At 39.9% G+C, this 22,955-nt stretch overlaps 2 protein-coding genes across 3 annotated transcripts in view; both read right to left on the reverse strand.

Annotated features, from left to right (window-relative positions):
• Positions 1 to 1,844, reverse strand: part of ston1 (stonin 1) — a 26,749-nt gene extending 24,905 nt beyond the window's left edge. Inside the window, exon 1 of the mRNA XM_015048199.1 lies at positions 1,694 to 1,844. The gene's annotated coding sequence lies outside the window, so the exon portion shown is untranslated. The remainder of the gene's footprint in view (positions 1 to 1,693) is intronic.
• Positions 1,845 to 3,269: 1,425 nt separating this feature from the next.
• On the reverse strand, positions 3,270 to 20,015 carry ppp1r21 (protein phosphatase 1, regulatory subunit 21). 2 transcript variants are annotated; one of them, XM_015048197.1, is made up of 22 exons: positions 19,414 to 20,015; positions 17,500 to 17,568; positions 16,793 to 16,939; positions 16,526 to 16,627; positions 16,277 to 16,441; positions 16,125 to 16,183; positions 15,689 to 15,783; positions 14,310 to 14,362; positions 14,048 to 14,197; positions 13,828 to 13,929; positions 13,652 to 13,740; positions 13,400 to 13,536; positions 12,621 to 12,788; positions 11,558 to 11,685; positions 10,802 to 10,951; positions 10,030 to 10,122; positions 9,245 to 9,499; positions 8,790 to 8,825; positions 8,544 to 8,660; positions 6,945 to 7,043; positions 6,721 to 6,849; positions 3,270 to 4,577 (listed from the first exon to the last, which is right to left on the reverse strand). In XM_015048197.1, exons 1-22 carry the CDS (start codon positions 19,471 to 19,473, stop codon positions 4,548 to 4,550), a joined length of 2,433 nt encoding a protein of 810 aa, XP_014903683.1. In that variant the 5' UTR covers positions 19,474 to 20,015; the 3' UTR covers positions 3,270 to 4,547. The 2 variants fall into 2 exon arrangements, with proteins under 2 accessions (XP_014903683.1, XP_014903684.1); XM_015048198.1 differs by having other exon boundaries at positions 12,621 to 12,713; positions 19,414 to 20,014.
• Between the last annotated feature and the right edge of the window lie 2,940 nt (positions 20,016 to 22,955).

Genomic DNA, 22,955 nt, shown 5'->3' on the forward strand with positions numbered 1-22,955 from the left:
TTTTGGGGAAGAGTTTTTGTTTTAATAGCACGCCCCGTGTTGGTTTTAAAAAAGGAAAATAAAATTTTAAAAAAAAAAAAAAAAAAAAAAAAAAAGCTGTTTAAAGGGCAAATATCATCATAGTGTAGCGCCAGAACCATCCTAAAAAAATCTGAATTTTAAAACAATAAATTAGAACCTGTCTAAACGGCTTGATCTTAGAAACAGAGAGAGGCAAAAAGAGTGGTTTTAAGTCAGCTTAAATGTTTCCACTAGCTTCACTATTGGAAACATTTTTTGCTCTAGAATGAAAAAACTGAGAACTTGGTTTCAAATAGCAGAACATGTTTAAAGCTGCAGTATGTAACTTTTATAAACAATATGTTTTCTTTCCATGTTTCTTAAAACTGACACTATAGCTCACAGTGTGACTGACAGTGCTAAGTTCTTCCTCTTGGCTCTGATTGGTTGTTTCTGACTGGCACGGTGAATGAATTTCTGCAGATGGCAGTAGAACCACAGGTAATCTGTCTCACATTATTCTGTAAACACATATTGACAGTTCTAACAAATGCATAAAAAAACATATTGTTTGTAAAAAAAAATATTACATGCTGCAGCTTTAAGAGACATCGATAATAATGTTTCTGCCACAGCTATTAGCAGTGAAACAGCAGCCAAACCAGCGGCCATATTGGATTGTGACCTCAGGATTGCTGCACTATCATCAATTTTCCTTTTGGGATTCTCATTTTAGGAGACTTGTTGTGGTTTTCCCGACTTGAAACTGAAAAATTGACTTCCGAGTACAAAAAGGTGTGAACTTCCGAACTGCCCAAGTTCGGAACTCCATACCTGATGTCGCCACTCTTCGACTGCTTTCGGCTAATGTCGGGATGCCCGTCTTTTATCTTTCACGCTATTTCCCCACCATTCTCGACTTCATGCACAGAAACTATTATGACTCAACAACTACACGCAAGAACACAATGAAAAGTAAACAAAAAAAACAAACTGTATCCCTTTTATTAGAATAGACTTTCACAACGAATTATAGTGGTCTTAAAGTGCAAAAATACAGCAACCCCCTCAGAAGGTACTTCTAAAATAATTTGTTGAATTACTTCCTTTTATGAGTTTCGTTATGCCAGCCACATTTACACAGATTTAGCTGCTGAAACCAAAAGTGAACAAAGTCTCTTTCATTTTGTTTATTTTTTAACGTTCTCAGCTGAACTTACGCATTAGAAAAGCCACAATAAAATGCCATTCCTTTTCGTAAATTAACTGGATCTCCATCTCGTTTCGCATCTTGATGCACTGTTTGCACCATTGTTGCACGCAGAGGGGGGGGTCAGTAAATCCCAGACAAACACACTAGTTACCGGGTGAACTATTTAATTTCTCCCACAGCAGCAGAACGAGGATGCTGTCATCCACAACAGAGGCCCCTGTAACCCGGACACAGAGGCCCAGTTCGGGTCCCAGTTTAGTTTTACTGTTGTGACAAACACACTCAGAGTTGTTGTGTTTACAACTTTTAAAGGTGTATCACTGCATGCAACACTTACTCACAGTTGAACCAAAACGGACTAAACACCGAGGTCACCAGCGTTTACAAACAGTCCGAAACTGTTGCCCCCTATCCCTGATTTTTTTTTTTTTTTTTTTGGCAAAACATTTCTGGATGCAAAAGAAATCCATGAATACTCACAAAGTCCCGCCGAGCTGTTCTGCTTTAATTCAGGTCATGACCGCCGCTTGATGGACACGTCTGAACTCCGCTGTCGGCAGTCTTTTACTCAAAATGGCAGAGTGTAAATCCAGGGAGTTTTCACAGCGTAGCGCTTCCCCTCCCGAGTTTACAGACTGTCCTCCAACGGGACAGAGCGGTGGTGTGTTCAAGGCTGTCGGATTTTTGGAAACCGGTCACACTGCGCGTAGAAACGTAGCAAGCGGAGAATACAGCAGACTTTGCGACTAAATGACAGCAGACGAGATTTTGGTTAGACTATTTTTGGTTTGGGTTTTGCTATATTTTTATCTCTGGTCTTTATGAGTCTCTGTCTCCACTTATACTTTTGGTGCGTCACGCTAGTGAGGATGATACAGCGGGTGTCTGCATGTAGTTTCCCTCGAAAAAGGTATTCACAACCCTGAACTTTTTCATTTTCTGTCCCTTTACAACCACAAACTTTAGTATATTTCATTAAAATGCTTGCCATAAAGCCTAAATAGCACATAATCTCTAAGTTAACAATTTAACAATTACAAGAGGGGGAAAAAAATGGCATTCACTCCAATACACATAAACCTTCAGAAACCTCTTTATTGGCGATACTGAAGCTGAATCTTTTAACCATCACGTGAAACTATAAGAAAACTTAAACTGAATTTCATCCACATTCTGAAACATGGTGGTGGCAGTCACATGTTGCAGGGTTGTTCTACTTTGACAGCGACGGGGTAATCTGATGATAGCTGACAGTAGGATGGATGGATGGAGCTATATATATGCCAAAACAGGAAGAAAATCTCTTAGGACTTGGAACTGGGGTGGAGATTCACGTTCAAGCAGAACAAACCCTAAACATACACCCAGGGCTATGATTAAATAATTTAAATCAAAGAATAATGCATGCCATTATTCTTTGATTGTGTAGTCAAAGTTCAAACCTGCACCAGCTGAGAAACTTGAAAAATACTATTGGCAGATTTGAGTCATGCAGGCTGAATACCATTTTAGTTTTTATTTTCTAATTTGCAGAAACATTTGAAACCATGTATAATTATTATATGCTACTGCTGTTTTCTCTCAACTCCCAAAAAATGTTAACCAAAAAGCAAAGTTCAAGAATACACTAATAGTTCCTTTTTAAAGTCTTTTTTTTTTTTTTTTTTACTTCCTGGTACATTTTATTTGACCATTTTTATTACACCATCCACTTAAAACAAGTGGTTGTTATTGGTTGTTTATCCACTTTGACCTCAGATGTAAACTAATTTCCAAAAGTAGCATATTCCTAAGAGGTCCAAATGACTTTTGCACCTTTCAAAAACAAGTGACGACATTAAAAATACATGTTCCCCCTGCTCTTACACAGTGCTGCCTCAGCTCCTAGTGGTTAGGCTGTTCCAGGCTGTTTTTGTGTTTTAAATTACAGACTACTCACAGACCCGGTCTCCTCCATTTACCAGACATGAAACGTGTACACTGGTGTCAGGCGAGTTAAAAAAAACAACAAAAAAACAACAAAAAAAAAACCTCAATAACCAGGTGAATCTGACACTTCAGTATTGAGCAAGGTTTTTATTTTAATTCACATATGTGCCTTTTAACATGTTACACTGTGAAATACAGATTTGTTTTCTCCCGTGGGTTTAAAGGGTGTTTTCAAATCTCTGTGTTCAAATTTCAGTCTTGAATGAACGGCTCTGGAGCAACGCTTCTTTATTTGTTTCACATAGAAAAGTCTGTCACGTGTCACAATTTCCATAATCTTTGTTTACATTGTGGTTCAATCTGTTAATGACTCTTCCCAGTTACATAGACAGCTACTGAAATAATACAAAAAAAAAAAAAAAAAACGGCTGAAGAATCTGTATAAAATAAAAATCTGGGTAAAATAAAGATTTGGAACTTCTGAATAAATGCATATTTTTGTATACATAATTTTAAGAAACATTTAATTACATCATGATTTCAGATGAATTCACATGAACTCCTTTTATTCTTACATCTTAGATTAATGTAAGGAGCTTTAAAGTATGCATCCACATTTCCTTTGGTGATGATAAACAAAAAAAAAACAATCGTTACCAATCAACTTCTTAAGACTCAGAATTGGACAACTTCACAAGCTTCAACCTGCCCAGGTAAACAGAGCCAATCAGTGCTGAAAGCCTTTTCTTCCATCCACTTCCAGAGGACTGAAAATGAAAACGTTTCCAGAAAGGGCAATAAATTCAAGTGCATCTTTGTAAGCTATTTGATCATACTCAACAGTTTGTTACATTATCCATGTATCAGAAGGGGCAGATTTACACAGTTACCACCTGCACTGATAATCTCAAATCCAAAAAGATTTAGCCATTTCATTGTAAAACAATACTCTCACGATGCAAAGCGTGGTGTCAAGAGTCGCTTCGGGAGGCAACACCCCGCAAACGCACGACCACACCGACGTTTACTCCGTTCACCTACTTAAAGAGAAGCAGCAAAGGGTGCACAGTTCAATTTTCTCCCTCACACTCAGACACACACTTAGTCAGAAAATTACACACATTAACAGGGTTTGGTCTTCAAGTCTTGACTTCGGTGAGCATTAAAAACTTCCACTTCAGCTGTTTTTCTATCCTCTTTGACCTGAGAGGCCAGCCAAACCATTTCCAGATAATCATAATCATTAAAAAGGTGACGTGACAAGAAAACAGAAAAACGAAGCTTTTATCAAACGTGTTCGAGTCTCTGAACTCGCAGTGATCCTGAAGGTCCAGAGACTGCGTCGGTACCAAGAGGTTCTGCAGCATGGAAATCCTCCGCACATGTTGACGGTTTGAGAGCAGCTCTAGCGACTCTTGTTCTTTTTCGCATTCGCCTAAAAACAAAAATAGAATAAAAACAAAACAAACAAAAAAACAACTATGAATTCCAAAGGTGTAATGTAAAATAAACAAGTTAAACTTGATCTAGTTAAAGTTTTTTTCCAACGAGTTAGAGATTATTGAATGAATTCCTTTAAAAACTGAAATAGCCCTTTACTGAAACCAGATAACTTCAGCCAGCCGTGGTGAACAAAGTTTCTTACAATTCTCACACTGTGCATAATGTGTCCACACTTTCATATTTCACTCATAATACATACAAAACTTGCTTGAGAAACAATTCATAAAAAAAACAAAATACATTTTTGAAGTGTTTTATCCCACTGGCCTGTTAATAAGTTGGTTTCTTTTAACTTCCAGAGTCAATAAAGTTTCCACCTCACCAGGTCTTTGTCCCACTCCAGACACTTTGGAAGCAGGTAAAGTTGCACTTTGAGAAACTTTTACATCAATACCAATATCTAAAGCTGCTACTTCAGGGAAGTTTATGGCCAGGGAATTAAAAGTTAATTAAAAACATTTAAAGTGATTGAAGAGCTAGCATTTATTTTGGAGCAAATGACTTAATTTTTTTTTTTGTTTTTTGAGTTTTAATGAGTTTAATGACGGAAGGAGAAAGAAATAAAAACAGAAGACAGGACCAACTTTGATAGAGAAATGTACCTTTTTGCTCAGTCTAAAGTTAAATAAGACCAAACTTCTCCTGCTTGGGGTCAGTTAGGATTACACAGGGAGAATATGTCAAGATATTTATTAACATCTTCAAAATCAGAAATCTATATCAGGATGATCAGTGTCTCTTTAAGCAATGAGGGAAAGCCTCAAGGAAACTTCTGATAAGTTTATTGACAGATTTGAGTTAATTGGTATTGTATTTTGCATTTTAATGAAGCATTAAAAAAACAGATTGCTGTTACAAATGCACACACGAACAAATGCTTTCCTGTTGGGACAAATATGCTGTGATGTGATGAAACTAAAGTGGAACTATTTGACCATAAAGAAAGCTATGAAAAACTGAGGAAATGTATGTAAACTTCTGATTTTAAAAGCATTAATATACAAACACATCTCTGACATGTTTATTTTCTCATCATTGTGGAATTATCAAATAGAAATAATCTTGGTAATTCTACCTGATCATAAACAAGACAAGCTTGATTTTGATTTAACTTCAGAAGGTGAGGGAAAAAAAAAAGGTGCATGTGTTTTTTGTTTTTTTTATTCAGTGCATGTAAACTTGTGGTTTCAACTGTATTGCATCTGGCTCTGACCAGGTGACGAGTGCCGGTTCTGCACCTGTTAACACAGCAAAGCTCTCTAAACCAAACACTTTATGGAAAGGAATCGTCACAAAGGAATGATTAGCCAATAGGAGGAGCTCTTGTAGGCACATTAGATAAACGGGGAAAACATAAAGACTACCATTTCCTCTCACAGCATTTTTTTTATCTATAGGAGAAACCAAACATGTCAACCAATTATAGATTAAATACCAGATCATGACTGGAGTTGTTTTCATTTCTAAGGTTCTAGTCGTTCTATTTAATAAAAACATATAATGGGAGGATTTAGGGAAACTAGTTGCTTGGGATGTTGTTGTGACTTGATGTAAAAGGTCCAGCAAGAATATTTCAAAGTGACCAGTTCCAATATGTGTAAGGTCAAATCTGAGGTGTTTTGTTCACTGTAATATCAGAGATTGGCATAAAAACCAAACTTTTGTGTTGCATTTAAGTGCAGCAGGCAGCTGGCGCTCACTTTTAGAGATTCTTTAGAAATCCAAAACATGCAGAGGCTAGCTTGTAAAGTTCCAGTAGAAAATGGCTACCTTCAAAGAACAACATGTTTTGACCTGTGACTTCCCGACGTGCAGCGATGAGTGCACGTACAAGCAGGAACATGCACGCTCGGGAACAGGCCTCTCTTTTACTGTCGGCTTCGGCTTAATGACTTTTTCAGACGACTCCAGCGGGTGCGCCCTACATAAAACGCGACTAGGAGCCAGACAAACCACAGATGACCTCTCAGCTCACCTCCTGACTGACTGAAAACCTCACAAAGTCACATTTAAACTGATCCTGACCCGGCCTTTAAAACGGCTTGTAACCAAAACCCTTCTCGGCGGCGCAGTACCTTGCCACCCAGCTTGAGCATGTCGATTTCCTCTCGCTGCTTGCTCAACGTCTCATTCATGCTGCATAAATGGTCGCTCATCATGCTGAGCTGGTCCTCGTAGCTCCTCTTAGTCGTAGTCAGCTCGTCCTGCGTGAGACGCGCTCCGGTTAGCGTTGGCGTGCATTCTGGTTTGGAAAGAGATCCATGTGTGCACACAGAGAAGGTGCTGGTTTGTGATTTACCTGCAGCCGAGTGATATTCTCGTTAGCCAGTTTGACCTCTTCGCTCAGAGTCTCCCGTGCTTTCTCTGCGATGGTTAATCTCTTTGCCAAGGCTCGGCACTAAAAGGCAGGAACAACAAAGTGAACATCTGCCGTACTCCAAGCAAACATAAACACCTCAATAAAAGATGCTTAAGTGATCCAACTTTCAGAAGAAAAATAAAAAATTACAAAGCCTGATGATAACCTAAACAACTTAAAAGAAAAATAAATGCAAGTGATGGTTAGATGCGAGGTATAAACGATAAAAAAAAGCACAAGTTGTTTTTTTTTATAAATAAGAAATTAAAATCTTAAATGCAGAGTTAGAAATCTTGACCTGTTCTTTTCAAAATAGCTCAAGTTCATCAAGATGGCATGAAAAGCTTTGGTGGAAAGTAACTTTCAGGTCTTGCCACGGATTCTTAATTAGATTCAGGTCTGGATTTTGACTGAAGCGCTCCAACACATGGATATGTTTGGATCTCAGCTGCATCTTTTTGTCCTGCTGGAAGGTGAGTCTCCTGATTCTCAGGTTTTCTGGAGCCTCTAATAGGTTTTGTACCAGCAAAGCTCCATCCATCTTCTCGTCAACTCTGACAGAAAGTTCAATTTTGGTCTCCTCGGATCAGAACATCTTCTCTTGCATACTTAACTTTCTCGCTCGCCACTCTTCAATCAAGGTCAGATTTGCGTTGTGCATCATGATGCAGTTTGTTCACTACAGTTTTTCCCCATAATCTGACCTATATCTGATCTTTTCACCCAGAAAAAAAAAAAAAAAATCCGATCCGAGTCACTTCCATATGTGGAGCTAAATCGGAAGCAAAAGCATCTGCAGTCTGAACGGTCATGCCCCATTTGACGCGACTTCTATATTGCTTCCATGAGGCACAAATTGTAATTCTGAACCAGAAGAAGCAAGACCAGACGTAAACAACGGCTGAAAAAGAATTTATAATTATGAAATTATGAAACAAGTCTGTTTCACTGAAGCGCATCAGATCACAATCGGAACACTCCTGGCTCTGACTACACATCAGAAGAGACTTCTCTACAGAAGTTGCATTCAACGCTTCACAAAACACCACTGCTATCAGTTGCACTTTCTTTTTTATCAGCTTCCTTCCTCTTGCTATAACTTTATGATAATGTTGTCAGCACTCATTGGTGAATAAACTTTGAAATCGATCGGTAGACAATGCGCTGCTGTGTGACGTCATCGTTCTTCTGCGCACGCGGGTCGCAAACTGTTCACACAGATTGCGTTCGTATTATGCAATAAAGAGAAAAATAATCCAATTTCAACAAAAAGAAATCTGAACTGTGCATCAAGACCTAGTGTGTGAACAGCTGGACTTAGGCTGAGGTTTGATTACCTGCAGGTGGGCTCCGTTTACTGGTGAAGTCAATTCTCAGGAATTGGTTGCACTGGAAATGTATGTCGTTGTATTAAAGTAATTGGGGGTTTAAATAAGAATGCATGGGACACTTTTCTGATTTAGCAGGTTTGGAAAAGTTAATAAAGTCAATAGTTTTGCAAACCCTTCCTCCTCCTGTCAGACAGGATGCAGTCCTCACCTCTGAGTGAAAGTGAACAGCTTTGCTGTCTGAAACCTGGAGCTGGGTGGTGAGCTCCCCCACCCTCGTCATGTAGTGAGTCTTTATCAGCTGTTCACGAGACTCTTCGTCTCCCACCTGCGACACAGACACGACAACAGCAGGATGAGATTTTTCCTTTTCTTTTTTTTTTTTACTAAGGCAGAGTAAATAATGATCGTTTCTGTTTTTGTGTGGAGCCGTTGGGTTAATCATGCTATGACTTACGTGCTCATTTGTAGGGGTTGTGCACAACATGCCGACCTGGAGACGAAACAGATGAATAAATGTGAGTTTCATCAGTGTTGATGTGTTAAAGAGACTGCATCAGACAGCGACGGGCCTATGTGGGGAGGAGGGATGGCAAAAATAGCTAAACTCAAAGTAGACGTGGAAAAACAAACAGTTCTGATTTGTGACTTCACCATGAACTTTGTTCTGAGTCACATTAAAAAAACAAAACTTTTTCTGCCACATCAGCACATTGGAAGCGTGAGGTTTTTTTTTTTTGTTTTGTTTTGTTTTTTTTTAAAGCTAAAACTTGCTTAGTGGGAGCTGAAAGAAAAGAGTGATAATACTCCCTTTGTTGAAGCTAATCAGACATGCTGCCACGGGCAAAAAAAAAAAAAAACAAGCTTTCCCTGCAAGCGAAAAACAAACAGCAGCTTGAACAGTGATGGTACCAGGCTGGTGCAGAGAGTCATCTCCTTCCCTGCGGCTTTCTGCGCCGTCTCGGCTTCCTCGTTGCTCTGTGTGAGCCGGCCGTCTGCGGCTGTCTGGGAGCTCTGACTTCCCCCCAGAGCCGCTGCCAGCTGCGCTTCCAGGTCGGCTATGCGCTGGTTCTCCTTCTCCAGCCGCACCTTCCCCAGCTGGGCCTCCAGGAGCCAGTGCTCCTTCTCCTGCTCCAGCCGGGCGATCTTCTCCTGGCTCTGCTGCACCTGCACCGAAACGACAGGGCGATGAGAGGACGGTGACGCTCGTGGGGAAACGGAGGTTTGGAGAAGCGAAAGGAGGCCAAGTGTTAAAGGAGAAATGAGGAGACGTAACAGAACTGTTTCTGATGAAGAGAGAACGAAAAAAAAAAAAAAAAAAAAAAAAAAACCCAAACACAACTTTTCCCAAGGACAGATTGCAGACACACAGCCAGGCTCTCGACATTTCACACCTCGTCCCTAAAGAGCAACTCCTCACGTTTCATACGACATATTGCAAAACATTAAGTATTTGAATTATTACCATTTCAACATGTCTTATTTAACCAGAAAACAATGTTTTAACAATTTCCACTTCACATTTTCATCCTCGTTACCAGAGACACAGATGAGCATAGCTGCGTGTGGGTAACCTTTAACCCTGAATTCAATGCTAACAATTGACCTAAACAAATAAACTAATATTGCAGCTCCTATTAATATGTAAACTCTTCTCACAGATACCTGTAGAAATCAGTTTTATCTCTGTGTTTTACCTGCTGAGTGAGACCCTCTCTGCTCTCAGTGGAGCTGGTGAGAATCCGACGGTTTGACAGGGCTTCCCTGTAAGGAACCGACTGTGGCCTCGCCTGAACAAAAACATAAAAAAAAACAACAACAAACAAACGCATGTAAATAAAACTTACGTTAAAATAGCATTGTTATAAACCTTAAAATATAAATTGGTACATCTGCAGGTTTCAGCAAGTCACATTTAAAGACCTTTTTAATCCCACTATAAATGAAATTTAAGACAGGAAAAAAAAACCTATAAATATAAGGGATGATTGGGAATCCTGCTGTGCTACAATCAAGCACAGCAACAAAAACTTTGAATTTTCTGGTTTGTTTGTGGCTCCTGGCAGCAGCTTTGTTCTTCTCACACTCCATATGATGAGTCTTTACTGCTTTAAAGTGCCAGGATGTGAAAACAAATGTCATCCAGCCACCTGACAAAGTTAAATTTGCACCGGCAAAAAAAAATATATATATATATATCTAACCAAGGGTATATTAACAGTTAGTTACCAGAAACCTCAACCAGATGAAGTCACAGAACGTAATGAAGATGTCTGCGCGCAACTTTAGCCTGACAGAAAGAACTCAGTGAGGGGAAAAAAGATCTACATACAACATTAAACAGTACTGCACTAACAAAAGACCTGTGAAGACTTTTTAAGGATGCACAGACACCCTCTGAAAACAAATTATGATACAAAAATAAGGGGGGGAAAAAATTCTTTAACACCAGCAATATTGATGCCTAACCGTTTTGATGGCGTCGATGTAGGCAGCTGCTTTCTTTTTGTTGGCCAGCATGCTCTCTGCCTGCAGCGGGTTGAGGCTCACTGCGCATCCTCTCGGACTGTAGCCTGGAGACGTGAAGAAGTCCAAGTTGTTGCTGAAGAAAGTGGCAATCTGTGAAAAAGAATTACGATCTGAAGAATCACTTTATTCAACGCAGAATGGCTACATTTGTCAAATCAGTTCTCAGTTCTTTTATCCAATTTTATTCAATGCAAAACTTCATTGCGAACTCAACCTTTTACAGCTGTCTTATAAATCCGATTCTCATTCTGTTGACGGTAATACTAAGCAACGCGAAGAAGCCGAATGGAGATGATTCCTCCGTTATTCTGGTAAATAAATATTCTGAGCAATCAGGCGTCTTTCACAATTGCCTTCAGGTTGCAGAAGCAAATCTCATGCTTGCACGTTAGCAGATGCTGCCACCCAGTTGGATCGCAGAGAGAAATCATTTATCCCATTATTCTGACCAGAGAGCAGCTGTGCAAACTGTGAATTGGGCGTTATCTTCCAAAAATCTAACCACTGCCCAGCTGAGTCCTTCTGTTATTTGTTAACACATTAGTGTCATTTTACAACTGTGATCCTATTGCAGTAAGGTAAAAAAAAGAAGAAGAAAAAAAAAAAAGCATTACAGTGAACAAATCAGACATATTGCTCAGCAAGGGAGGTTAGACGCCAGAAACCCGACTGCTGCCTGCCCCCTGGTGGCCATACCTTGCCGGTGACGCTGGTCAACGAGCCCAGCGATCCGAGGAGGCACTCTGTGGTGGTGCAGAGCTTCTGCGTGACAGTGGGGAGCTCCTGCTCTATGCTTGCCTTCTGGTTGTAATGTTTTGACATCTCTGGAGACGCAAGAACAGCAGGTGAGGCATTCATACCATCGGTGACCAAAAGTAAAGCCTGGTAGAAAAATGCTTTATATCCAATTCAAAACACAGCAGAGATTAAATGCAACGATGGGACAATAGGCAGAGCAGCCTCATACACGAATCACAGAGAAAACATTTTTTTTTAAAAGTGAGCCATCTAAACAGGAAGAGCGTTACACAGATTTGAGGACTTCTGATTTCATCGGTGCTCACTGAAAAGTCAATCAGAAGACGGTAGGGGTCTAAAGTATGGAGTTACCAGATCAATAATGTAGGTGGGGGCGGGGGGGTCAAGTTATTTATCACTTAGATCAGATTTTCTGTTCAATTCTAAGCTGGACTGGCAGCTGGAGAAACTATGAGATGATAAAAAATGGCATAGATAAATATTCTTAGACTGAACAACTGACTTTTTACACAGATATTTAGTTGTTTATCAAGGATGACATCTGGATTTGTATATAAATTTTCAGGTTTCCACAGGATAGTGTCATTTCAGGGGGGGGAAAAATGAGCAAACTGGTTTCACTGTGATTTAATTAGAGAAACCAAAGGGCCACCCAGGTGCTAATCTCCACTAAGAATTAGTGCATAGTAGTGAGTTCTGATGACGTGTAACACACAGTTACACTTTTGTATTTGGACCAAAAGGTCCGAAGGAAACTTACAAAAGCATCGACTGGTAAATATGACAAATTTATTCTCTTTTGACTGGTATGCAAATGGTGTCACAGTCCCTACTGTAACACTGAAGATAATTAATGTCTATATTAGCTCTGACAGAAACAGCGACGGAGACAGGCTGGGGTTTCCTTCATGAACACTGAACAGGTCGATGTTGAGTCGACGCACAAAAGAAATTCAGTGTGAAAGGCCGCGGGTCAAAAGCGGCTGACGGTGCTGCTCACCTTTAATGGCATCATGAAGGCTGTGCAGGCTAGCTGCCAGCTGGGTGAAGACAGCTGAGGTGCTGCTCTGTGGCATGGCGTCCTGCCGAACACCTGAGGCACACGCCGCGCGTTTGTTAAACAAGCACAACACGTTAACACCTGCAACCAGCTCTGCTCGATCAGAACCTGCGTTTCTGTTCATTTTGTCATTATTATCAGAAGTACAAAAAAAGAAAAAGAAAAGAAAGGGAGAGAGAACATAACACATTGCAACGAAAGCCTGTGTGTCATTCTAACATATTTAAACATCTGGTTATTTACTAACAACAGAGATAAATTCAATAAATGAAACAAGAACTAAATGAGTGGAGGAGATTCTAAAATTTTCAGTAAAATGTAATTGAAAGCAGGCAGTTTCCCAGAATTTGGGCTCAGCAGTTTCACTGCAGTAGCTATTAGGATGTAGAGTGTATTAACTTTTTTTTTTTTTTTTTCATTTAGAGCTTACATTTTTACTGAACAGGTTAATTAAATCATTTTGTTTTTCTTGAGATGAAAAATGGATTAGTCATCAATCTATGAGGATTTATTTTGAAAGGAATGAATATTTAATGTAGTGTGCTAATCTTTTCACATCACTAAACGTATCGCTGCACATTTGTCCACATGTTGCAATAAAAAAAAAAATTGTAATAAAATAACAAATTGACCAAAAGAAGTTCTGAATCCTCAATTCAGTAACAATCCTGAGTAATAAAAAAAAAAAAAAAGAGATGAGCTGTTGCAGGTTAACTTACTGGGTAAGGCCAAGAGGTTGATGTAGTTCTGCATCTTCTCAAACACGGTGGTAACTTTCTTCATGTCACTCTGTAACTCCCGGTTTTTTGCCATCAGGGCAGCAGTGCAAAGAGGAGCTTCACACTCTTCTTCCAAGCTTGGAAAAAAAATATATATATATTCTAATTATAAAAAAAAATCCAGAGCAGACAATGCTACCAGTACAGCCTCCTCCACTTCCCAGCATGCCTTCTTTCAAACACAGCGCTGACCTTTTTAGTTGGTAGGGAAGAATCTTCAGCAGGAAGTGTGTGTAGGAGGAGAAATTCTCAGCGAAATTCCTCAGCATGACAACAGTCTCCTTAATTTCAACATGTAATGTAATTTAGAGTTATTGTTGTTTTTGTTTTTTTTATTGAACATATAAAACGTTCAGTCAGAGCCTCACCAGCACTGTAACAGTGTCCTCTGTGATGCTTTGGTACAATTGCAGAAAGCTGTCCTCCAGGGGGCGCACATAGGCAGCGTTCTCATGGAGATACTGAGAAAACTGTGGCGAGACAAGAACTCTACTTCCTAAATTGCACAATAACTCACAGTCCTTCGAAACAACCAAATTAAAGCGTCGTCTCTAAGCTGCTGGATGTGTCTGGGTGCGACGGCCCCACCTTCTGGTTCAGAGGAGAAATGGGTTCGATGGACGAGTCCAGGGGGTAGATGTGGACCCGCTGTTCAGTGTAGGTGTGGAAGTTCAGCAGAGCAGCCACCAGGTCCTGGATGAAGCTCAGGGCTTGACTTGTTACGTCCCGAGCCTTAAGCTGCATCCAAACATAGGCAAAGCTCCTTTAATTACTCTGTAATTTAGTGTAATCTCTGCAACAGAGCAGTTTTCCAAGTAACTAAACGGCTACGAACTGGTTTCTCACTCACCTGGTGCCGTCGGTTGTGTGATGGCACATTTAGGCTGTTATAGTCGCTAAATTCTGCAGAATAAAAGAAGTTTGACAGAATCACAGCAACAAAATGTACCAACAACAAAACAATACTGTAAACCTTCAAACACAAACATGAGCTTTCTGCTGAACAAGAGTTTTAATCAGATGTTTACACTCATTTGGGTCCTTTAACTGCCTATTTGAGTCTTTCTTTTTGGGAGGTTAGCAAGTAAAAACACATAATATGTATAATAAAACAAATATAAACATAAACAATCCCTCAAATGTACACTCCCAGTGAAACTGCATAAATATCTTTTCTCTTTAGCAAGTTGCAGAGAGAAGATACTTCCTGCTACCACCAGGAGCCACCTGGTAAGGTTTTTAAGGGTAGTTCATACGTTTTAGCACAGTTAAGGTCAAGGGTCATTCCAGGTGATTAATGTTATGTTTGATTTATGTATTTAAAACCAGCTCTAGGATCATTATCCATTTGGAGCACCCAGTAGTCTCCAAGGTTCAATCATGTTGTTATTTGTGGTTAATCCGAGCAATCGACTTGTACATCTCACTGTTACCACGGTTACTGAAACAGGCCCTAAGCATGATACTTCCACCACCATGCCTGACAACACAGTGAGTATATAACTAGGTTTGAAAGACTCCTCCAGGCAAAGTTTTTGCCATTTTCTCCTCTGACCATCAAAACTTTACTCCAGAAGGTGTTTGGCTTGTCTAGCTGCAGGTTTCAGTTTTACATGATGCTGTCGTTGATAACTGGCCGCACCGTCTAAGCCCATGCTTTATTAGTCACACAGCTGCCACAGAAGTTTCCAGCTCGTGGTAATCTTAATTATTCAGTGGTTTCTTAACCATTTCTGACGATTCTAACCACGTTTCTTTAAACTCAACACGAAATGTTGGGTGCCGCTGGTTTGAAACTCGATAAGAGTTTGATTTCTCCTAAACACACATCAAAATTCATTTTGGGAAGTGTTTCAGATTCTCCTACGGACCTGACCTGAAATGTCTGGACAGAAAACCAACCACGTTAAATAGCATGTTAAATAAGCTCTACTAATTCTGTGAACTAGAGCAGCCACATCTGCAGTCAGAGTTATACCAACACCATGTTGACGACTGCGTGAAGTGTGTGACTACATGTGCGACTTGTTAAGAATATAAACACAATGAATTTAAACTTGTGCACTTGAAGCTTGAAGTCGTTTGCTGCATAGTCGTTCAACCATGATGAATCAACATGGAGACGCATCATTAAGAACCAGAACGTAATCTGACAGTCGTGCCTGTAAAATTCTGAGGCATAAATGCTTTTAAATTGGCGTCTGCTCAGAGACAACCCCAGTCACTTACTGGTGTCGTTAAAGGGCACTTTCTCCTGAATGACGCTGCTGCTTTGCTTCACCTGCCTGCTCAGCTCCGACTGGCAGCGCCTTAACTGCTGCTGGCTGCAGACACACACCGAAAACATGATTTAAAAAAAAAAAAACAGTCTGTGTCTTTCAACAACCTTTCTCTACGGCCTTCTCAAAGGAATTTAATGCGGTGCAGTTTGCGCTTAATACTTGTGAGTTTATTCTTTCTTGAGACTGTTCCTGAATTACAATGGATGACATAGTAATATTATAACACAGCAATGGAGAACTTATTTCCTATCACAACCAAATTTTCTCACTTATTATGAAGCACCCAGGCAAATCAAGGTCATTTGTGAAGACACTACCGACCTCTAAACATGCAAAACTTATGAAATCTGTCCCCATAAGATCAAAACTAATTATTTCCATACCACTCTTCCGTTCGCATTCGACAGTCTTTCGCCTCCCTCTCCAGAATTTGTGTTTTCAGCTGTTGGAAAATATAAAAATACATTTAACATGTGTGTTTTTTTTTTTTTGAAATCTCAAAACTGATCTGTCTCCGATGAAATCTGGTTCTCACCTCTAAACGAGCTTTGTCACCCTGCAGGCGCTCGATGGTTTCCACATACTTTGTTGTGAGTCCGTCAACAACAGCCTGGTGTTCTTCTGCCTCTCCTTCCAGTTTCTCCAGCCGGGCCCTCAGCTCGGCCTCCTTCTTCCTGTGCTGCTCGTCGGCTTCGTAGAACTAACAGGTATGGAGAAGAGGCAAGGTCAGAGGTCATCACACATACTTTCAGAGTAAGAAATTATACAAAGCATAGATGCCTGCCTGTATGTGAAGACGCTCGTTCTCTTCTATCTTTTTTTGCAGATCTTCATTGAAAACACTTTGTGTCTGCAGGCCTGGCTGCAGTGGAGAGTCTCCTTTACCCTGGAAGGAAAACAGCAACTGGTCAGATTTCTAAAAAATTAACCAAAAGTGTTCCTCAATACACCTTCGGTCGATATCGTTTTTATGAATAATTCTTTGACCACTAAGTAGTTATAAAAACCTCTCCCCTTCACCAAGCACTCATTTCCGTTGGTAAAAACTCACCTTCCCCTTTTTGCTCCTGCCTTCACTAGCAGCCAGCTCCTCTTGCAGCAGCTCCACCCTCTTGGCGAGCTGCTGGTTCCTGAAGCTCAGGCTGTCCATCTCCTGCTCCTGCTTCCTCAGGCTCTGGTCCCTCTGCTTCAGCTGGTCCTGACAAACCACGAGAACAAGGAAAAGCAATAAAAAGAAAGACATTAGACAACAAAAGTCCAGTCTTACAGTCCTTCCACTAAATTACGATGGAAAAATATTTTTTTCAAAGGGTCTGCTCCCATCTTTCCAACAGGAAAACACAAAGTCTCCAGTAGATTTCTAACTAGACCTTTGCTAGAAATACTAAGGTTTTGGTGAAACTATAAATAAAATAATAATAATAATAATAATAAAAAAACATAATATGATCAAATTGCTTTATTCCAATCAGAAAAACAACAATTATTCCTACTCTTGCAAAAAGAATGTTTTTGGGAAAAGTGTAGTAACCTCCTTCTACCAGCTGACAGGCAGTGTGCAGCAATAGGTTCCAGAAAATTCCATAACTATTTCCAACCAGCCTTAGATTGATTCCGTCAACTTGTTTCTGCACTGATACACAAAATCTTGAAGAGGACGTCATTTTTTTATTTTTTTTACCAATTTTTCAGATGTGTAATATGATAAACACTTTACATACAGATGAGACGGTGGTCATAGCAGTATCTGTAATGTACCTTTAAAGAGGCAGAGTTGGCCTGTTCGTCTACAACTGCCTTCTTCAGCACTTGGTTCTGGGCACGGAGCTGAGAACAAACACAAAAAAACCCCCAAAAACAATGACACACAGACAGAGATAAAATCCTGAGTGAACTTGATTTACAAATACAGAAAAAAATGATGTGTGTTACTACCAGTTCTTTGAAGTTTTTCATCCTTTCTATCCAGAATGAGAAGTCACACAAACCTACTGAATTCTAAAATCTGGACTGGGAACATGAATGTTTGACAGTTACACAGTCAGCACTTCCTGGTTCAGGATATGGTGCTTAGTTAATGGAGAGATGAGAGCTAAAGAGGAAGCGGCTTACACTCCCCGTGATGTCAGCTGACGGAGAAACAAAGGGCTGAAGTAATGCTCCACAGAACGCACTGACAGGCAGGCTTTACTGTCGCCAGATCACAAATTTAACCATCAGGAGTGTTTACGGCATCTTTAACACGTCATGCGTTGTGGGTAGTTAAAACATCCAACGAGACGTGCAGAGCTCCAGCTCACTGAGGCACAGCTGTTTAAATGTTTTATATCGTGCACCTTAGGAATTGGGGCGTGCAAACCGCTAATTAAGAACATGCGGAAGTTCAAATTACATACCCCTAAATGTTTTAGGGGAGCAAATTCCTTTACACAGAGAACATGGTCAGCTTCTATCTACTCCACTGTACTCTGGAGTTGCACCAATTAATGATACATACTGGCATTTGTTACAATGAATGCTGAACCAGACTTTCAAAGCAGACTACTTATCCTGATCCAGTTGAGCATCTTTTACTTGTGCGCTATCAGGTTTCTGTATAAACTGTTGTCAGCTCCACTTCACCGCTTTGTAAACTGACCATTGTCATTTGGTCCCTTCCTACTTCCATTTTTTTTTGCCATTTACTTTCACCTTTGCACAGCAAAATATTTTTCAGCATATTTTGATAATCTTTAAATTGCCATAAAAATGCTTAAATTTCACAAATTCATTTTCAGAGGACTTTACATTACTCCCTTTTTTTGACTGATTGTGAGAATATGATTCTGGATCAAAACAAACTGTGTTTTGATCAAATAAACTCTGCAACAACTTATAAGAATTTTGATGCGTCCCAGTCACAATAAATTCTAATTGATGATGTTTAAAATAAAACAGTACCGTTTGTATCGTCAGGGTTGTTATTTTGACAATTTTCTCCACTGTTTTTTCATTGAAAGCATTAATAAATGTTAATAAATTCAAAAATGTGACTAAACGCGGTTACTATGTGCAAATTAATGCTATAAATCACACTTCTTTATGTGACTAGTGTTCTAAAGAAGTGTATTACAAATGGGAATGTCTTTCAAGACAAGACCGGTATTTGTGTTTGTTGCCATAATTGCTGTAACACACAGTTACCTAAACAAGAAGTAATAAGTAGTTCCTATTGTGATGAATCTAAGTAGATATTGCCCACCCCTACACACAATGAAAATTGGTAAAATTGTAAAGGCTACATTAAAAAGAATCAAAGAGTAAATGTAATGTAACATTATCAGACAATTGTGTTGAAGTAGCTTGCATTATTTGCACACAGTAACTGTAAAATATTAAACATGAACCACTTAAAAGAGATGGTGGTGTGGTGACTGCTGGGCTAAACTTGTCACCACACCAAGTTTTAATAAAACTTTCCTGGGGGCCTCATATACCCTTAGACTGGCTCTGTAGCAAACTAAAAGCAAATTATAGAAAACAAGTTATCAAAAAACATAGTATGAAAAGTGTTGCTGCTGTAAAAAATATTATTTTCTCTGAGCCTCTATATATTATTGTAATCAGATTACAATTTTTTTTTTTTTACTTGAATCACATGGCAAATTACGTTTAAATGTTTTTCCTTTTTACCTTTGAATACTCCTGCGCCAGCTTGCTGTATTTTGTCTGCAGGTCTGTAACGTTAGCCATTGTAGCTGGAAACGTATTCAGTCCCAAACACTTGATGCTGGAAGCAGCTGACCCAGGAAGCCGATCAGCTGGTCGCCACAGCCCGAACCCTCACGCTGTCGGAACTGTTAAATGCTAGCAGGCTAGCTCAGATCGGCAACTCCGAAGCTCCTTGTTCCGTTACTCGGAAGAACTGGCTTTAGATACATGATGACAGACAGAGGAGATTACAGCGCGTTCATAATCTAACTTAAGTTTATTTTCAAAACCGAGAGTTGCACTGTTTTGCATGTTTTAAATTAGCGCTATTAGGTAGCAGCTAACTAGCTATGTAGCAAAACAAATCCATACACCGAGCAACACGTTAAACACGCACTATTAATTAAAGAGAGCTACGTTAATCAGCAGAGTCGTTGGGTTAATTTTAACAGCGAGGGTTGCCACCGCTGAGATAATGAGACAGTCCTAAATATCCATCCGTTTGGAGGAAGACTCCCATTATCCTGCTAACCCGCAAAATCCTCTTCAAATGAGAACCGATCAGAGACAACAGAACGAAGTCAAAGTGCATGGAACTGGTGGGCCGGTATCAGCAGAGCGCCATCTGGCGTTCGGAGTAATGAATAAACAAATGAACAACTCAAAGGTATTCTTATTCCTGAAACTTTTATCGCCACAAATTGCAATGAATTTTATTGAACTGTTATGTAGTAAACCAACATAAAGTAGAAGTGAACGGAAAGGATTAAAGGTTAAAACGCATGCGTTTCGTTTTTAGGCTATAAAAAAAAAACAGGAGCATTCCAAAGCTCAGTGATAGAGCAGGTGCATACAGAGAGGCTACAGTCCTCAGCGCAGGCTTAATCCTGATCCCGGGCCATTTGGAGACTAACATTGTCCCATTGTCTTTTGCAAAAAAAAAAAAAAAAAGCTCTAGCAGATTCAAGCAAATTAGATGGGGAGAATCTGTGAGCATCAAATTACACAGATTGGATTTGATAGGTCTGGGTTTATGTTAGGCTGCACAGTGATGGAGCTGGTAGCACGGATTCAAACCCAGAATGTTCCCAGAAGGTTCTGGGTTTGAATCCCAGCCTGGTCACTTTCTGTATGGAATTTGCATGTGTGGGTTCTCTCCAGGTATCCCGGCTTCCTCACAGTCCAAGGGTGCATCCCACCTTTCGCCCAATGACTACAGGTGCCATCTCCTCCTGCTACCCAATAAGGATAAGCAGGTAGATAATGGATGGTCTTATTGCTGGAAGCTGAACCTCAAACCAAGTCTCAGATGTTTTGCAACCTCTTACAGGTTTTCATGATGCTGCCTCTATTATGTTTCACTTTAGGGTTCAGGCCGATGCACAGCACTGGTTTGTAGCCACACGTAGCACTTTGCATGTATTCAAAAAAATCTCACTAAAGCACCTTCACATTGCTCTGCCTATACTGCATCGCTATTGCCAAGCCACAGATGGAACTTCTTATGGCTTTATTTTACGCATATGTGGGCAATAAAATGTAGAGAAAAACTAGTCAGTACAGCTTCATACTCTAAATGAGTATGAAGCTGTATGAAGTCTGAACATTCCCTCTATGTTTGTTATTTTGATCCACTGCTCTTCTGTTGCAATTTATTGAATTGGTTGCTTAATCTCAGTGAGGTTAAATAGACATTAAATAGGATAATGTGGCAAGTAAACTGCATATTTTTGTTTGAATAATATGCAGATTAAAGGTGCAATATGTTATTTGGTATTTAAAGGGAAGTTGTTTATTTATAAAATCGGGGAACAGCAGCTGGTGATATACATGAATAATTGAGTCTTTATTACTGTTAATTTACTCTGAAACGAAGGGAGAGCATGTTGAGCTTTTCGTTCCATTTTTCATTGGAAGAGCAAAGTCCTTCATGTGGCTTTAAAAACACAAACAGCTTTATAAATAAACAGAAGAAGATTCCAAATTAATTATTTTATAGTAACATGAAATATTTTTGGAGTTAACTTTCTTCCCATTTTTTAAAATATAAAAAACATTAAAGTTTTATAAATAGAGATACTTCTTGTCATTCGAAAATACTTTTAAAATAAATTACCATTTAAAATAAGACCATTAGCCTGATTTATTGCTGGCTTTCAGTAATATATGTCCCCAGCAGCTGTAATAAAACCAGGACCAGGAATCTGTTTCATGTAAAGGACAGTCTCTGTGATTTCACTTCACACTGACCTCATTTAGCCCAGAAGTGAAATGACATGTTGCTAATGCATCCATCTCATCACAAATCCTACACGATTAATTTGACCTAATCCACTCTAATCTCTTTAGATTTTTCATCACGTAGCATAACTGTTTCCTTTCCCATCCTTTGCTAGAACGTATACATGCAAAACACAAACTCTCTCTTACACCACAGCCAGTGGCTCCGGCATTGTCTGGTTGCCTGGCAACTGTCGGCGTGGCGTGGTTGCTAGGGCCTGTGTAGGAGGGAGGGAGGGAAAAGTGGGGGGGATGCTGCTGCTCTGATTTCCTGCTGAATTGAGGCAGTCAGTAGGGAGAAGCCCCCACCCCTCTTCTCGCTCCCTCTTCCAGTCGACACACAGGACTCTATTGAACAATAGAGCCATGCCAGAGGGCCCGGGGCTAGTCAGACAAGCCCTTGTTCAGGGTCACACCGTGTTCATCCCGCAGTCCTCCATGACTAATTAACTAACAGAGGAGAGTGTCGTTAGCACATCTGATGTTGCATCCGTCAGACTTGTACGGCTCGGCCCAGGAATTTACGTAGAGGTGGGTTCCTGGTGCGCCCATGAAGAAGAAAAAAGGGAAAGTGATGTGGAGCTGCCACTCGAAGCGCCGAGCGCAGCTTGTGCAGTCAAAACAGAGCAGAACTGCTGGACCTGACGGGAAATGCCTGGCAGATGAACCAAAGTAGTAACAACCTGCTGATCCTAACCAGCAGCAGTAGGATGTTGCTATAAACAGGTAGCAGAGTTGATCTGAACATTTTCATATGTTACAACAAACATTGTATTCTCTCTGGATTTTGTGTGTTGGATTGACACAAGAAGTGCAGAACTGTGAAATGAAAAGGGGAAAAAAAACTAAAAAGTGTGGCATGCAACTATATTGCAACATGGAGCTGGGGCACATCCACAGTTGAGGTGGAAGAATATCAGCACAAAAACTATTAGAATTGAAAACACACACACACAAAAACATGCAGAAAAGTTGCTCTGCTCAGTTCTGATAATAAAATTGAAGTTTCTGGAGTGTTTGCAAAATTCTGTGTGTGGAGGAAATCATCCTGACCACACCTTTCTCACTTTAAAACATGGTGGTAGCAGCATCATGATGCTTCAGTGGGAACAATGAATGTGGGATCAGCTTATGGGAAGATGTATAACAAAAAAAATAAGTTGATCCTGGAATTAAACTTGTTAAAAGTGTGAAAAAACAATGCTTACGGTGTAGCTACAATAGTGATTCAGATCAAAATGAAT

Source organism: Poecilia latipinna, unplaced genomic scaffold, assembly GCF_001443285.1.
Source record: "Poecilia latipinna isolate Pla-1442-1.1 unplaced genomic scaffold, P_latipinna-1.0 Scaffold866, whole genome shotgun sequence".
Classification (NCBI taxonomy): Eukaryota; Metazoa; Chordata; class Actinopteri; order Cyprinodontiformes; family Poeciliidae; genus Poecilia; species Poecilia latipinna.